Source organism: Babylonia areolata, chromosome 32 (genome assembly GCF_041734735.1).
Source record: "Babylonia areolata isolate BAREFJ2019XMU chromosome 32, ASM4173473v1, whole genome shotgun sequence".
Taxonomy (NCBI): domain Eukaryota; kingdom Metazoa; phylum Mollusca; class Gastropoda; order Neogastropoda; family Buccinidae; genus Babylonia; species Babylonia areolata.
Genome location: NC_134907.1, coordinates 2,181,010 through 2,194,457, shown reverse-complemented (window position 1 = coordinate 2,194,457; position 13,448 = coordinate 2,181,010). Strand labels below are relative to the sequence as shown.

Genomic DNA, 13,448 nt, shown 5'->3' with positions numbered 1-13,448 from the left:
TATGACGTCAGGTTCAACAAATATGGCGGCGCACATGGCAGCAACCTTTGCAAGAACATTGACATTGCAGGTAACTCTAAATTTCATTTAGAGTCACATCACCAGAATAGTTTAAATGTATTACTGAAGAATGCACTTACACGTGCAGAACAAACATCACTTGATTTTAAGTCAAGTCAAGTCGAATGCCGAATGTAATTAATTTCAGTAATCGGACGGCACGACCTCGGCTCGGCTCGAAACTCCCATCAGTTGATTTCGTCCTCTGCTTTCAACTTTCAAGTCATCTTTCTGCATCTCCCATCTCTCTCTCTCTCTCTCTCTCTCTCTCTCTCTCTCTCTCTCACACACACACACACACACACACACACTCTATCTCTCTCTCTCTCTCTCTCTCTCTCTCTCACAGACATATGACGCAGCCAGAAAATTTTGTTAGCGGAGGAGGGTGCTGTGTGTGGGAGGGGGGGGGGGGGGGGGGACCGGTAAGGTTTAGAGGGAGACTGCTGCCAGTCAGTGCTTTGCTGTCCACTGGACGAAAGAACACATACACTCTCTCTCTCTTTCACTATAGACTTTAGTATACCTTCACACACAGATAAGGAAATCTTCTTCTTCTTGATGTAATGCCCACAATCATCAGGTTGCTTATTTCGGCATACTGAAAACTGGGTCTGCGCTGCGGGAAGGGGGATGGGGGGTGGGTAGGGGGGATGGGGAGGGCTAATGGGGGAGGGGAGGATGGAGGGGGGGGGATCAGTGAACTCCCCCCTACCCACCCCCCATCCCCCTTCCCGCAGCGCAGACCCAGTTTTCCAACCACCTCGTCCGGCAGATTGTTCCAGTCCCTGATGTTGCTAGGGAGGAAGGCGGCCTGACGATAGTCGGTGCGGCACTGCAACTGGCGGAGTTGGTGTTGGTTGCTTCTACGCTGTCTGATAGGGGCAGGTTGGATCTTGCTTTTGTCTAATTGGACTTGGTCATTTTATACAGCATGGCCAATCTGCTGGATCTTCGACGCTGCTGGAGTGAAGGCCACTGGAGTCGGTCGAGCATGGCGGTGACACTCGATCTGTTGTGGTATCTATTAACCACAAAGCGGGCTGCTTGTCACTGAACCACTTCCAGCTGTTTTACGTGTGTGTCAGAGGAGGGGTCCCAAACTGTGCAGGCGTACTCTAGAATGGGGTGGACATAGCTCTTGTATGCTGTCTCTTTCAGGTTGGTGGCGCTGATTTTTAAGTTGCGCCGCAAGAAGCCTAGGGTCTTGTTGGCTTTGGCACAGATGATGTCAATGTGCTTGTCCCATGACAGGTTGTTTTGAATGGTCACCCCAAGGTATTTGGCCGACGTTACAGTCTGGAGTGTCTGTCCGTGCAGTTGGTACATGCTGGTGAAGGGCTGTCTCTTATGGGTCACTGGGAGTGTGGTACACTTGCCTGGATGGAATGACATCTCCCAGCTTCTCTCCCAAAGCTCTAGCCGATACAGATCTTCTTGCAGTCGGTCGGTGTCATGGTCTGATGTTCTGACCCTGTACACAGCAGTGTCGTCGGCGAAGAGTCTGGTCCGCACAGTGAGTTGCTCTGGGAGGTCGTTGATGTATACTAAAAACGACGACGGTCTGAGGACCGAGCCCTGTGGAACTCCTGAATGTACGTTGCAGAACTCTGATTTACTGCCCTCGACTACCACTGCTTGACGTCGGCCTGAGAGGAAGTTTTTTTTATCCAGTTATTGACCTTGCCTGTTTGCGACATTCCATAGTGGTGAAGTTTGTGGATCAGGAGGCTGTGATTCACCTTATCAAAAGCCTTCGTGAAGTCCAGCACTATAATGTCTGTCTGCTTCCCACTCTCTGTGTTGTCGGACAGTTCATCGGTCAGCTCCAGCAGTTGTGTCTCGCAGGATCTTTTCTTACGAAAGCCGTGCTGTTGTGGACATAGTATGTCATTCTGCTCGAGGTGGTCCATGAGAGTGCTGACTACAATGTGCTCCAAGATCTTGCAGGGCACACTTGTTAACGAGACTGGTCTGTAGTTGGCTGGGTCATAATGCTCTCCCTTCTTGAAGATTGGTGTTACAAGAGCATTGTCACAAACTCTCTTAATACAATAATAGTCTAGGGGTATTGGTTTACACAAAAGAGCTTATGCAAAATTGTCCTAACAATTTTAGGGGTGGTTTACTTAACCTGTATTAATTTTACTTATCCAGTACTAAATGAAAACGTGTAACAAGACAACATTTATACAAACACCTTTCAAAAAGGGTGACCACACCAAATTTTAATCTTTAGAACATTTATTAAATCATTTCTTTTCTTTTAACCCTCCCCTTTTCCCAACATTTATAAAACAAATAAAAGTCTAGCGACTCACGGCCGCACTCATCATGGCCGACTAGTTAAGTTAATGTCCAGGGGGTAAAATCAAAGGACTCATCTTCACGATGCGGCGCACGGTTGTCGAGGTGAAGTACACATGCAGGTCCGGTCCTCTCCAGTCAGCGAAACAGCCTCCCACGTCGTCCCTGGTTGTCCGTAAGTAGCGTTAACACAGTCCGCCCTCCAGCCACAGTCACGCCAGGTCATCAGATCAGACCGCATCAGATCCACGGTCGAACAGTCACACAGATCTGCAACCACAGGTGCTTCCCCTATGTAGCCACCTATATTTTTAATTTACCCCCCATATGGACTGAACCAACGTCGGCTCAGTCAACAAAAAGTGGGATATCAACAACCTACTAACAAAAATATTTCCAACATAATTCGTACTACCTGAATTCAACTTAAACCACGGTTAAACATAATGTTTTTCCCAGGCAGACAACTGGGCCACACTACACCCATTTATCCAAGTCTTTCACATGCACCCACCATACATTCTCACAACAATAGAAATATCCTTACCAGGCTGTCTGGTGAGATTATCTACAGATCCACTACTGGACTCAGCAGAAATCACGACTTCAAACGTCAGCAACTGAACTGGCTCCAAAACCAGTAACCTGTCGACCCGCACTCCAGCAACCAGAACTTGTACTGGGAAACTAACAGTCGACTGCAACCTGGAACTAACACTCCAGAAGAAGGAATTTCGACTACATTGATTCTGCAGTCCCCTGACTTGGCCCACTCTAGTCCAGTCAACAATAATACGAGATTAGCACTCAGCTTAACCCAAGATCTTCAGGCAATCCCTGGATGGCTTGTACTATAAACATAAATGACGAACTCCCGAACTAAAAAAAAAAAGTCCTGTTTGATAACAAGGCACTTCGCACGACAGCAAAATCACTCCAGTACAGCACAAAACCCACAAGAATCTCCAGCAACAAATCAACATGAAACCAACTTTTACAGCACTAAATCCGACAATAGAAAAGAAAACGATGCCTCTGACTAGCAACACAAGCTTTGGACTCCCGCGATCCAAGGAAGAGAAGTGTCTCTCTCTCTCGAAGTTCAAAACCGGAAGCCCCTCCCACAAGTCCCATCACAATGAACTCTCCCAGCAAGGAAGACGGAAACACACAACAAACATGGTTCCACACTACAATTATAGATCAGAACCTACCTGACACCCCTATGTAAAACTCAATTATCGGATCTTCCATCTGACCTTTTCCCAACCTGCCGACATACACTGACATGTGACAAGCATCTTTCCAGTCTGATGGTACTTCGCCTGTCGAGATGGAAGATTGGTAGATGGTCGTCAGTATCGGGCCCACTTCCTCTGCCAACTCCCTCAGGACGTGGGGGCTGATGCCATCCAGTCCGCTTGCCTTAAACGGGTTCTGGTTTTGCAGGAGCTTCTTGACTCCGTCGGAGGTTGTAGTGATATCCCCTAGTTCAGTGTAGCTGCCTGTTGACATTGTGCATTTCTGCTGAAATTCTGTCTCTGTGAATGTTTTTCCTTCACTAAAGACAGAGTGGAATTGTGCGTTAAGAGACTCTGCTTTCTGTTTGGCATCCACTACCAGTCGGCCGTTGACTTTAAGGGGGGCGACTCCGACTTTCACTGTGCGCTGATGTTTGATCAGCGTCCAGAAGCGCTTGCGGCTCTGTCTTCCCTCCTCATCCTCAGTCAGTGTCTGGTTAATGTACTTCCAGTACGCACGTCTGGTTTTGCGCTGAACGTCTTGCCGTAGCTGGCAGAACTTGGCTCGCATGTCGTCTCATCCAAGTTTCTTCATCAGCTGGAAGGCCCAATCCCTCTGGTTGATCAGCTTTTTCAGATCCGGGGTGATCCAGGGCTTGCTGGCTTTTCCTCCTCCAATGATGACTTTGTGTGGGATGAATTTCTTCACTGCTTCGGTGAGAGTTGTTTTAAACTTTGACCACAGTGTTTCAGTCGAGAGGCTCTTGGTTTCGCCCTCAATTTCTTGTTGGTAGTCACGCAAAACAGTCCTGATACTGTCCCAGTCTGCCTTGTTATAGAGTGGGATGTGTCGTTGTACTTGCTTGGGCTTGGGGGCACTAACAGCTACTTCACAGTATACCATGTCATGGTCTGAAAGACCAGGCATTGTTTCCACGCGTGGAATGAGGTGCGGGCTGTTTGTGCAGATCAAGTCTAGAGTGTTCTCTAGTCTGGTGGATACAGTCACAATCTGTTCCAATCCATGATCTTGAGAAGATCTGCGAACATGTTGTGGAGCTCGACATAGTGTGTTCCTGGTTTTAGCACCATCTGTTGCCAGTCCCATCTTGGTAGGTTCACATCTCCTCCAATCAAGATGTGGGCATTTTTCATTGACTCTGCTCTGTTGAGTGACTCCCTGAACTCCATCAAGCCGTCCTTATCTGCGGTCTTGTTGCGGTAGTATGAGCAGACATGTAGAGCTTTCCTGCCTTGCAGCTGGACTCACCCATACCATCTTGCACTTTGTGGCCAGTTCTGGAATGAGGCGGCTTGACAGGTTATTCTGCACAGCGACAAGGACACCTCCTCCCTTTCTATTCCTGTCCTTACGGAACACCTGGTGGAAATCTGGGAGAATCTCTGAATCAAGAATCTGTGCGTCTAACCAGGTTTCTGTAGCTAGGATGATGTCTGGCTTCACACTGTCCAGGAAATAAAGTGTTTCTGCTCGTTTTCCTCTCATGGATTGGAAATTTATGTTTACAACACGCAGGGGTCTGTGCTTCCACTTATCTTGCTGATTTGCTCTGGTGGGTGTGGATGCATGATGAGGGGCAAAATTTGCTTCAGTTGGTGTAGTCGGTCTGCTTACTGTTGTATAAAATGTAGAAGTTGTACTTAGTTTTGTTACTTTTGTAATGAGTTATAAATGCATTGCATATTGCTCATTACTGTATAAATGCATTGCATATTGCTCACTTCAGTAATGACAAAATCAGTAACAAAGTTGCTTTATTGTCATCACATTTGATTTTGCATGCTTATCAAAAATAACAATAATAATAATGATGATATCAGGACATTTATCAGCACTTTCTTCTTTGCACAAAGCGCTTTACGAAACACATCCAGTCCTCAACTCACGATCATGCACAATAAACATATAATTTATATGTGAATACAAACTCAAATGTACAAAACAATATGAGATGTATTTAAAAGATGCATATATACACCGAAACAAATTGCGTACATGTTCATGCATGTGTGTGTGCCCTCCCGAAACCTGGAGGGGGTCAGGCTGGTGTTCTCTTGACCCTCTCCCGGGAGGGTCACTACCTTGTCATGGTCGGGAGGCTTAGTGGCCAGTGATCGAGCGAGCTATGTCGGCGGGGGCATCAGTGCTTCTTGGGTTTTGCTGCTCTGGTCCCAGGTCTTAATTGACAGCCTACATAGTCATCGTAGCTGTTAGGGCTGAATAAGTGGTGGTTTTCGTACTGATGCCCCTGATAGGGCTTCCCATGCCAAACAGGTCGTGAGTGAGGCCCAAACTAAACGTGACCCACTGTCCCTTTCGCTATTCTCTGTTCTTCTTTTTACCACCTCTTTTCTGTCCTCAGCTCCCCATCAAGCCTTCTTTTCCACATTCTTTTTTCTCGGCGGCCTTCTTCAGGCCCGCCGTGTTTGCCATGCGGCGCGACCTGTGATGGAGGGGAATGAGATCCTGGGGATTGAGAGAGCACGCTGCTCTCAACACATCCCTTTGGCTCGGACCTCTCCTAAGACAGGCGGCACACATTGGCCCGTGTGTGTCAATCGGCTACCCCTTCGTGGGGCTGGGTCAAGACAGGCAGTTTAGTGGCTAGCGAAGATAACCCCCGTAGTGCTCGGTTCTCTGTCCCCGTGAGCTGGGCATGATCGGGGGGGAACACGTTGGAGCTAGGCTGTTGGTCGTATATCCCTCCCGAAACCTGGAAGGGGTCAAGCTGGTGTTCCCTTGCCCCTGGCCCCTAAGTTGGACCCCATGGTGGGTGGGTAAGGGAGGGATGAATATACAATTATTTAAAAACATGAATTCTAAACAAACACCCCCCCCCCCCCCCCCCCCTAAACTCAGAAAAAAAAGAAGGCAAGGAACAGACGACTCAGACTCAGATTCGGAGGTCGTTGAGACCTCTGGATTTTGGCCGTCGTGGCTTGTGATGGAGGGTGCTGATGACGACAAGCCCTTGTCGGCTCTCAGCCCCTTCGCTATCCAGAAGGGCTTTCAATGTCTGGCAGGATCGCTGAAATCCATCAAGAGGCTAAGGAGCGGAGCGTTTTTAGTGGAGACAGAATCTAAAAGGTAGACGCAGCTTCTGCTCAAGGCAACCACTTTTGTGGATAGGGCGGTGAGGGTTTCCCCTCACAAAGGTCTCAACTGCTCAAAGGGGGTTATCAGATGCCCGGAGTTGAGAGGAGTGTCTGAAGCAGAAATCAAGAGCGAGTTGTCCTCTCAGGGAGTGACCGACGTGTACAGGGTGACGGTGAAGAAGGGGTCGGACAGAGTCCCGACCAACACATTCTTCCTCACCTTCTGCTGCCCGAATGTCCCCAAGGACATTCGAGTCGGATACCTGATGGTGAGTGTAAGCCTGTACATGCCGTCCCCTCTAAGATGTTTCAAATGCCAGAAATTTGGACACGTGAGAGACCGATGCAAGGAGGAAGAGGCGTGTGGCACCTGTTCAAAGGCAGCGCACCAGGGCGAATGCGTCAGTCCAGCCCGTTGTGCAAACTGCGGAGGCGGCCACCAGTCCTGATCGAAAGACTGCCCTGCCTGGAGAAAGGAAAAGGAAATCCAGAAGGTGAAGACAGAAAAGAAGATATCCTTCTTTGAGGCAAGGAAACAGGTGGAGGCCGCGGTCCAGACGACGTCCACAGGGACGCAGACGGACGACGTGCCTACCTTGTCAGAACCGTTGGCCTTGGGTGGAGGCACCGTGTCCACCCCTTCCCATCCTGTGCGGCAGTCCTCAGGGGCTGCTGGGCGGGAGCGGAAAGCCTCGGGCGGAGGCACGTTGTCCGCCTCCCGCCCCACCTCCCGCCCCTGGCCCCCTTCGCCCCGCCTCTCGTCTGCCTGGCCCTCGGGCTGGCAGAAGTGGCCAGAAACCCCCCATACCTCCAAAACTCAAGGAGGGGAGGGTTGCGGCCTTGGCAGGATCGGGAAGAGCCGAGGTGGTGGATATTCCGACTTGGTCGGAATCAGAAAAATTAAATTCGAGAGAAAAATTAAAGTACTCGATCTTGGCCGACCTTGAGCCACCGCAAGCAGAGGAGCAGGAGGTAGCGATGGATTAGGCTGCTGCTTTACTTTTTTTTTTAACCTTTTTAATGGCAGTGATCCACTGGAACATCCGGGGGTTCTTCGCCAATATACAGGAACTTCAGCTGCTTTGTTGTGCTTTGAAACCTTCAGTGCTGGCGCTGCAGGAGACTCTGCAAAGAGATGGCAAGGTTTTATCTCTCTCTGGTTTTAACTCCGTTTTTAAACCCGCTCAACCAAAGCAAGAGGGATTTTCGGGAGGTGTCGCTCTTTTTATACGCAAGTCCCTTTTATACAGTACAGTTCCTTTAAGCACCCCTTTACAGGCGGTGGCAGTCAGAGTCACACTTGAGAAAACCATCACTGTCTGCTCTCTGTACCTTCCTCCTGCCGTCCGTGTTCTGAGGCAGGACCTCATGAACCTGGTCGACCAGCTCCCACGTCCGTTTTTACTGTTGGGTGACTTCAGTGGACACTCCCCGCTCTGGGGAAGTGAGATGACATCAGCCCGAGGTCTTCTCTTGGAAAACCTTCTTTCCGATATGGACTTGTGCTGTCTTAACGACAAGTCTCCCACTTACCTTCATCTGTCCTCTGGAAAGCTCTCGTGTTTAGATCTGTCGGTCTGCGATCCATCGTTGGTCCTGGACTACGAGTGGAAAGTGCACGGGAGTGACCACTTTCCTGTCGTCCTCCGCCCCACAGATGGAGAAGGTGACTCTCTGCCTGACCGCCTGAACTATGACAAAGCAGACTGGGGAATTTTTACCAGGAAGATAAGAGCGGAGCTGCAGGAAGAAACAGTATTGAAAAGCAAGGACCCTGCTGACACTCTGACTCGGATCGTTTTAGATTGCGCCAAAGCAGCAGTCCCATCGTCTACCTCCAAGCCTCAGGTGCCAAGAACGCCCTGGTTCAACGCGGAATGTCGGGAGGCCCGTAAGTCTCGGAAGAGAGCGCAGCGACGCGTCTTTCAGAGACCGGAGACCGATAGCGTTCGAACCCATCAACAGCTGAGGGCGAAAGCCAGGTATGTTTTTAAAAAGAGCCAGAGAAAGTCATGGAGAGATTTTTGCTCTTCCTTAACCTCCAACACACCCAAGAAGAAAGTGTGGAGGGTTTTAAAAAGAATTAAGGGCAAAAACGTATGCCCAACCTTTCATCATCTTAAACTTTCAGACGCTCTGGTCACAGAGAAGAAAGCAGTTGCCAATTTGCTTGCCTCCACAATTGAATAGAACTCGAGATCTGCTAACAAATCTGCTCGGTTTCTTAAAACCAAAAACCTGTCAGAAAAAACACCCTGTAACTTCTCTTCCGACAACACAGAGAATTACAACCTTCCTTTCACAATGAATGAACTTAAATCTGCCCTTCAGACCTGTACGGATTCCTGTCCAGGAATGGACGAGGTCCATTATAAACTCTTAAAGCATCTTCCCCAAACCTGTCTGGACACCCTGCTCAAAGTTTATAACCACATCTGGACCACAGGCTTTTTTCCACCCTCCTGGCGGAAAGCCCTCATCCCGCTGCCAAAACCGAGAAAAGACCCCTCGAACCCCTCCAGCTACCGCCCAGTAGCACTGACCAGCTGCATCTGCAAACTGATGGAGAAGATGGTCAACGGTAGACTGATGTGGAAACTAGAGACCGACGGCCTTCTGGCGAAAGAACAGTGCGGTTTCCGCAAGCATCGCTCTACCGTTGACCATCTGGTTCGTCTGGAAACCACTGTAAGAAATGCCTTTGTAAACAAACAGCATGTGGTGGCCATATTTTTTGACTTGGAGAAAGCTTACGATACCACGTGGAAATTTGGAATCCTCTCGGACCTGCACAAGCTCGGCTTCCGAGGACACCTGCCCCAGTTTATCCACAATTTTTTGCAAGACAGACAATTCCAGGTGAGGGTCGGCACCACCCTGTCTGACATTCACGAGCAGGAGCTGGGTGTCCTGCAAGGGAGCATCCTGTCGCCGGCTCTCTTCAGCATCAAAATTAATGACATCGTTCAATCCGTTCAGAAGGGATCAGAAAGCTTGCTGTTCGTGGACGATTTTGCCTTATATGCAACTGGCAGCACGTATGCCAGCATCCAGCGACGGCTTCAGCTGTGCGTCAACAAAATCCAGTGTTGGGCAGAGGAGAATGGCTTCACATTTTTGTCCTCCAAAACTGAATGTATTCATTTTCATAACTTTCGCCAGTTCTATCCGGACCCTGAAATCCATCTGGGAAAATCCACCATCCCGGCGGTCAAGGAAGCCAAATTTTTAGGGGTCGTCTTTGATCAGAAGCTGAACTTCCTCAGCCATATTAAAGAGCTGAAAATATCTTGCCAAAAAGCCCTGAACATCATTCGAGTTGTGGCACACACAGACTGGGGTGCTGATAAGAGAACTCTCTTGCACCTCTACAGAGCCCTGGTCCGGTCCAAACTAGATTACGGAAGTGTAGTATACGGCTCGGCCAGACCGTCTTACCTGAAACTGTTGGACCCTGTACACCACCAAGGGCTCCGTCTCAGCTTAGGTGCTTTCCGCACCACCCCTGTGCATAGCCTGTACGCAGAGGCGGGGGAACCGCCTCTCTCCAACCGCAGACTGAAGCTGACCCTAAACTATTATTTGAAATTGTTTTCTGAACCTACAAACCTTGCTTACGACGCTGTATTCAACAACCCTTTCGATAAGAAATTTACAGACAACCCAAACTGCATACCTCCTCTCGGACTCCGCATTCAGCCGCACTTAGAAAATGCTGATCTGGATGTCGGTGGCATCTCAGATTTCTCTAAGTTCCCTGACAGCCCTCCGTGGACCTTTACAACACCTGAGGTCCGATTCGATCTGGCCTCATACCATAAAGACCAGTTCTCTGGCCTACAGAACTTACTTTTCGGAACTCTGCCACAAATTCCCCACTTTTCAAAGTATCTTCACTGACGGTTCCAAGTCAGAGGACAGAGTCGCTGCATGTGTGTTCTGTCCCACCTTTCCTGACCGGCCCTCAACGGAACACATCCTGTCTGACAGCTCGGTGTACACTGCGGAACTGACCGCACTGGTTCTGGCAGTAAAAATGGTTCTCTCTTCGAAACAAAAGAGATTCATGATCTTTTCCGACTCCTTGTCAGCCCTGGAGGCGATCGCCTGCAGGAATATCACTCATCCCAAACTGCTGGAATTTTATGAAGCTTTTACTCTCGCAACGAAGAAAGGATACGAGGTTGTGTTGGCCTGGGTTCCCGGACATGTTGGCATTCGTGGTAACGAAAGGACGGACCTGCTGGCCAGGAACGCTGTAAAGAAAGAATTATCCAGATCCTTTGTACCATACACAGACATGAAGCGGAAGGTGAACACTTACGTTAAGGATCTTTGGCAAGAGGAGTGGAACACCCAGACGGACAACAAGCTCTTCCAGATCCGTCCAGACCTAAAAGAGACCCTCCCTTCGGGGGTGAAGAACAGAAAGGAGGAGTCTGTGCTGTGCAGACTGCGTACGGGGCACACTTTTTTTTACTCATTCTTACTTGTTGAAGGGGGAAGAGGCCCCTCGATGTATTCCCTGTGACGAGCCTCTCACTGTGAAACACGTGCTCCTTGACTGTTGGGATCTGCATGACGTTAGATGCAGACATTACACGGCGGTTTCTTTGAAGACTTTGTTTCGTGATGTCCCTCCGTGGGCGCTGATGGACTTCTTAAAAGAAGTGAACATTTTTAACCAGATTTGAAGGTTTTAAACTATGGAAGTTTTTTTTTAACTTTGGATTGGAAAGTTTGAAGTGGTGACTCGTTTTAATTGGGGTTGTTTTTTTTTATCCTTGTAGTAGTTATTGACGCGGCAATAGCCTTGAGATGGCCTTAGTGGTCGGCGAGGCTCTAAGCACCATACTTTCATTTCATTTCATTTCATGTGTGTGTGCATATGTATAGATATTTAAGTATGTTGACACTGTATTTTTTTATATTGTGTGTGTGTGTGTGTGTGTGTGTGTGTGTAGAAAACATGTTGCAGTTGTGTGAGTGGAACACTACCCTTGCTGGCAGGCTACCTTCAGGTCCGGAACTTTCCATCCACCAAGCACTATGACCCAAAGTTCAGGAAGCAACGGGCACGCAAATTTCTCAAGGTATATTTTACTTTTTTTCTTCTTTTTTTTTGTATGTTTTTTAACTCAGTTTGAGTTGGCAACAGTGTGGCACACTTAGTTTGCTAAACTTAATTATAGGTGAAAATATCCTTTTTTATCATCTACAAATAGTTCACCTGCACAAAAAGAACAAGAAACAATGAAAGAAAAAGTAAAGTATGCATTTCGCATTTTAAATCATATGACATTGTCATATGCTTTAAATCACAAATGAGAAAACTGTGTTTTCATTTATGCCATAAAAACTCTAAATTTTAAAACGCTTTTTTCAGTTTTCTACTTTTTGAAAGCCTTTTCAGTTGAAGGCAGAGCAGTCCTGGAATAAAGTTTTAATTTAAAAGAAATAAAGTGAAAGTAAAATCTCTAAAAATGGACATGAAGCAAGATGAGATTGAACTGATCAGCATATGTATTATATTTTTTTTCTGTCACATGCACACACACAGACAGCTGACACACACACACACAGAAACAGACAGCTCACACACACACACACACACACACAGAGCTCACACACACACACACACACACACAGAGCTCACACACACACACACACACAGAGCTCACACACACACACATACACACACACACACACACACATTAAACACACACTTGCTGAGGCACTGAGAAAACATTTGTACACTCAAAACATCTTCCTAAGATTATAAGATACCTGCTATTTCATGTTTTTATAGCTATTAGCATTAGTTTCTCACCTATAAGGTGCTGTGATGTTTCTGTACATAAAGTATTCCATGTATTGTGCGCTTAGGTGATCCTGAAGTGAAACAATGGCGAGTGAAATGTGTGTGGAATATTTTCACCTGACATGTGTTTTCTAAGCTCAGTTGGAGGATGGTGCTGTTGATTTTGTTGGTCTGTGCGATAGGTGGATATTCCAGACTTTCAGAAGCTGATGAAGGAATCCAGAATGTCCCCTGACGAATTCCGTATGAAACTGAAGAAAGACGGAAAGCTCCCTCCTAGAACATTTCAAGAACGACCAATCAACATCTCCAATACAGGTGTGTGTTTGCCTTGCATGCAGTTGTGTGTTATGTATGCGTTTGTGTGGTGTCTGTGTTAGTGTGATTCTGAGCTGTGTGTGCATGTTATAAGTGACATTAGTACAGGTGTGAGTGCATCAAAGAATGTCTTGTTTCTCAGTTTGTGTTGCAAGTGTAGTTTGTTTCAACAAGCAGTTTTGTGCACACATGAGTGTAGCTTTTAAGTTAATCCTCTTTCAGCTTTGTGACCTGTTGCCAGAGGTGGTTTCGTATTTCTCCTTCGGTTCTTTTTTCCAGTATGCATGTTATTTTGCTTTCACATCTTAAAAAGCTGTGCTGGTTTTGGTCAGACTCAGTGCAAGAACTCCTCTCTGTCTCTGTCTCTCTCTCTTTTCTTTTTTTTTTTCCTTCTTCTTTTTCCAGGAACGATATTTGAGCCGTTTATTCCCCCTGAGGGTGATGGGAGATCATCCATTGTGTCCAAAGAGGTAGGTGATGACTGGGAGGTCCCACCACTATGTTTAATTGATGAAGTAGTTATGAGAGCTGACAGGAAGCATTTAAGAAGATAATGACTATATATTAAAGCTCAAAATCTTGTT

General features: G+C 47.5%; 1 protein-coding gene across 1 annotated transcript in view; it reads left to right on the top strand.

The window, feature by feature from the left end:
- The first annotated feature begins 17 nt into the window (after positions 1–17).
- LOC143276538 (large ribosomal subunit protein mL45-like) overlaps positions 18–13,448 on the top strand; it is a 19,428-nt gene continuing 5,997 nt past the window's right edge. The window contains exons 1-4 of the mRNA XM_076581092.1: positions 18–70; positions 11,690–11,818; positions 12,729–12,864; positions 13,270–13,334. Coding sequence (XP_076437207.1) covers positions 23–70; positions 11,690–11,818; positions 12,729–12,864; positions 13,270–13,334 — 378 coding nt within the window. The 5' untranslated portion in view covers positions 18–22. The remainder of the gene's footprint in view (positions 71–11,689; positions 11,819–12,728; positions 12,865–13,269; positions 13,335–13,448) is intronic.